Source organism: Octopus bimaculoides, chromosome 9 (assembly GCF_001194135.2).
Source record: "Octopus bimaculoides isolate UCB-OBI-ISO-001 chromosome 9, ASM119413v2, whole genome shotgun sequence".
Classification (NCBI taxonomy): domain Eukaryota; kingdom Metazoa; phylum Mollusca; class Cephalopoda; order Octopoda; family Octopodidae; genus Octopus; species Octopus bimaculoides.
This window is the reverse complement of record NC_068989.1, coordinates 88,096,172-88,099,969: the sequence shown is the minus strand read 5'-3', so window position 1 is coordinate 88,099,969 and position 3,798 is coordinate 88,096,172. Positions and strand designations below refer to the sequence as shown.

The 3,798-nt window shown below is 38.9% G+C and overlaps 1 protein-coding gene across 1 annotated transcript in view; it reads left to right on the top strand.

Moving 5' to 3' along the window:
• The window catches only part of LOC106869836 (protein LSM12), a 24,134-nt gene that overhangs the window by 13,825 nt on the left and 6,511 nt on the right, over positions 1-3,798 (top strand). Inside the window, exons 3-5 of the mRNA XM_014915737.2 lie at positions 744-877; positions 1,409-1,518; positions 3,613-3,742. Coding sequence (XP_014771223.1) covers positions 744-877; positions 1,409-1,518; positions 3,613-3,742 — 374 coding nt within the window. The remainder of the gene's footprint in view (positions 1-743; positions 878-1,408; positions 1,519-3,612; positions 3,743-3,798) is intronic.

The window sequence follows — 3,798 nt, the reverse complement described above, 5'->3', positions numbered from 1 at the left end:
GTCATGCAGAACAACAAAGTATATTGGATATTATGCTTTAGAGCAGTGGTTCTCACCTCTTCTGGTTTTTTTTTTAGGGGGCCACACCAAAAATGTAAAGTACAAGTCAGTTAAAGAAAAAATTATAAAAGTCAGTTGAGGGCTGCAAGAAGGATGCTTGAGGGTTGCACAAAGTCCTGGGAGTGGCAGGTGAGAACTGCTGTTTTAGAGACCTCCAAAATTGGGAGGGTGTGTACTTTAAATACTTATATTTGGTAAATTATTTGTAAAGAGGGTTAGTGTGTGTGTGTATATCAGTGGGTTAATGAAATTACGGTGGTGAAGGGTAGTGGGTGTGCATGGCAACAGTAATGGGGACATAAACACACCAGTACCAGTTGTCAAGTGGTGGTGGGACACACATACACACAATGGGCTTCTTTCATTTTCCATCTACCAAATCCACTCGTTACACTTTAGTTGACCTGAAGCTATAGTAGAAGACATTTGCCCAAGGTGCGATGCAGTGGGACTGAACTCAGGACGATATGGTTGGAAAGCAAGCTTCTTACCACACGACTACGCTTGTGCTTATGTTTACATAACTAAATTATTTTACAGTTGCTGTTTAGCCTTGTTCAAAGGTGTATATAGAAGGTGTATATAGAAGAGGTGTCTCTTGGAATATAATATTTTAATGTGTGTATGTATTTGTGACTTGTTGCTTTGTAACATTATTTGATTTCCTTAACAAAGTCTCTCAGAATCTAATGCCACAAATGGTAATTCCAATCTTCATGATATGAAACTTATCAATCTTGATTATGTGAAAGATGTCATTGTGTTAGCAGATGCTAAAGAACAGCCTCCACAGCTGATGCCTCTCAACCTAGCAAAGGTAAGCCTGCAGCATTTATTTCTTCTTTCTGATATTCTCTTGTTGTATGCCTTTTGAATTGTTTAGCTCTAAATGTACACCAATTGAGCAGAGGTGTTCCTGCCATGCCAAGCTTGACTTTACCTTTCCTTTTGGGGTCGATAGATTAAGTACCCCAAACATTTAGGTCTTGTGCCTATAATAGAAAGGATTATTAACCAGTGATGGCATTGGTGTGTTATATTGTACGTAACAGAGTAAAACTGTGGACAGACACTCCTTGTATTCAGAAGCTTTATTCAACTGAATAGTCAAGTTCTGACATTGAACTTGTAGCCAACATACTCCTTAATCAATTTGCAAAACACGTGTGACGCTATCAATATTGTCATAGCAATGACATCACAAAGTGACCACATAAGATAATGGTGGTCTTTGTAACAACTTTTCTATTGGGCCTTGAATGATATTAACATATTTTAAATATCTTATAAATAAATATTATATCATGGAGGCGTGTGTTTTAATGTTAGATTTATTCTTTCATTTCAGCTGACCAGCCGAATAAGACAGAATGTGGACAACAAGAAAGAGAGGGTCAATCATGTTGGTGTTGGCGTTTCAGCCGAAGGACAGGCAGTCTTTGATGCAATTATCAAAACGTTGGTTTTTTTCTTTTTCTTTCTTTTTTCTTCTATTATTATTATTATTATTAAGGTTGGAAAATTAAGGCGGTGAGCTGGCAGAACCGTTAGCATGCTGGGTGAAATGCTTAGTGGTATTTCGTCTGCCACAGCATACTGAGTTCAGGTTCTGCCGGGTTAACTTTGCCTTTCACCCTTTTGGGGTCAATAAGTTTCAGGCCTTGTGCCTATAGTAGAAACGATTATTAAGGTTTGGAAAAAACGCATTGCAACATATCTTCCAATTTTACATTCTGAGTTCAAATGCTGCAAGAGTTTACTTTGTCTTTCATCCTTTTGGGGGTCAATAAAATGTTGGTGTAATAGACTTACCCCTTACCTGATATTGCTGGCCTTGTACCAAAATGTGAAACCAATATTATTATTATTGAGTCAGAGAGCTGCACACACTGTCAAGGTGATGTCAACCACAGGGGTTGACTTTGTTTTTTTTTTTCTTTATCCTTTCAGGGTTAGGGTTAGGGTTGATGTAATCGACTCCCCCCCCCCACACACACTTCAAAATTGCTAGCCCTGTGCCAAGATTATGAATGGATGAGGAATTGGCAGAATTGTTAAGGCATCTGCAAAAAAAAAATGCTTCTTTTGAGTTCTGAGATCAAATCCCAAAGTTAACAGACTATTAATGAAATACCAAGGCCCATGTTATCAGCGTGCCTATCGCTCAAATTTCAGCTGTTGTGCTTGTGTTTTTAAGCACACTTTTGTCAACTTTCTGGGGTTGATAAAATAAAGTCCCAGTCAAGTACTGAGGTTTATTTAACCAACTAAATACTCCTGCAAAATGTCTGGCTTTGTCTTATGTTAGAGACATCATCATCACTTAACATCCTCTTTTCCATTCTTGCATCAGTCAGATGGAGTTTATTTGAAGCAGATTTTTTTCTATAGCTGGATGCTCTTCCTGTCACTAATCCTTAGCAGTTTCCGATCAAGGCAATGTTTCCCTACATTCAGACATTGACACACATTTACAACTATTACATGGTCTGAAGACCCTCCCCCCCCCCACTGCTTTCAGTTTCCATCCATGAAATCCACTCACAAGGCTTTAGTTGGCTCGGGACTTATAGTAGAAGACAACTACTCAAGGTGCCCCGCAGTGAGACAACTCGGGACCATGTAATTAGGAAGCAAATTCCTTACCACACAGCCATGTTTGCACCTGTAATAATATTATTGAATTCATATCCCACCAGAATCAACTTTACCTTTCATTTCTCCTGGGTTTACAGAATAACCTACTTCAAGTACTTGCTGGGGTTCATCATCATCATCATCATCGTTTAATGTCCGCTTTCCATGCTAGCATGGGTTGGACGATTTGACTGAGGACTGGCAAACCAGATGGCTACACCAGGCTCCAATCTGATTTGGCAGAGTTTCTACAGCTGGATGCCCTTCCTAACACCAACCACTCTGAGAGTGTAGTGGGTGCTTTTTACGTGCCACCGGCACGAAGGCCAGTCAGGCAGTACTGGCAATGGCCACGCTCAAAATGGTGTATTTTACGTGCCACCTGCACAGGAGCTATTTAATGTAATCAATTGACCACACCTGCTCCATAAATTTTAGCTCCTGGGCCTATGTTGAAAACATTTGCAACATGCATTATAACTATCACTTACAGACAAGTATAATTTGGTTGCATGTGCCATGCATTTTCCAGATGGGTTTTAGGTACCTCAGAAGTCACGTACAGACACAGACACCCGCTCAGCTCTTCTGATCTTAACCTAGCAGAGCATGAAGTGTTAATGAGGTGATTTATACAATCCAAAGCCACGAATTTCGTGGAAGGAAACAGTTGATTAAAAATCTAATCCCTAATATTTAACTGGTATTTATTTCATTGCTTTCAGAAGGATTAAAGGCCATGTCAAACCTGAAAGTAATTCAATGTAACTAAGAGCACAAAGACATTTTGTTTGATGCTCTATCGATCCACTACCTTCATTAATATAAACTTGTATTAGTCTGGTTAATTGTTTTTTTTTTTTTTTCTTTTTACCATGTTTTTAAAAAAAAATGTTTCATCTTGTTCTATTTCAGCATTGCAGAAACTAAATGGAAAGGAAAGAATATAGTTGTAATGGAAACAGTAGAAATAACACCTCCATATGGGATGGAGAACTGCCATGGACCCGAAGGGAATCAAATCCTCAATCATGTAAAAAAGATAGTAAGTCTCTCTCTCTCTCTCTCTCTCTCTCTCTTTCTCTCTCTCTTTCTCTCTCT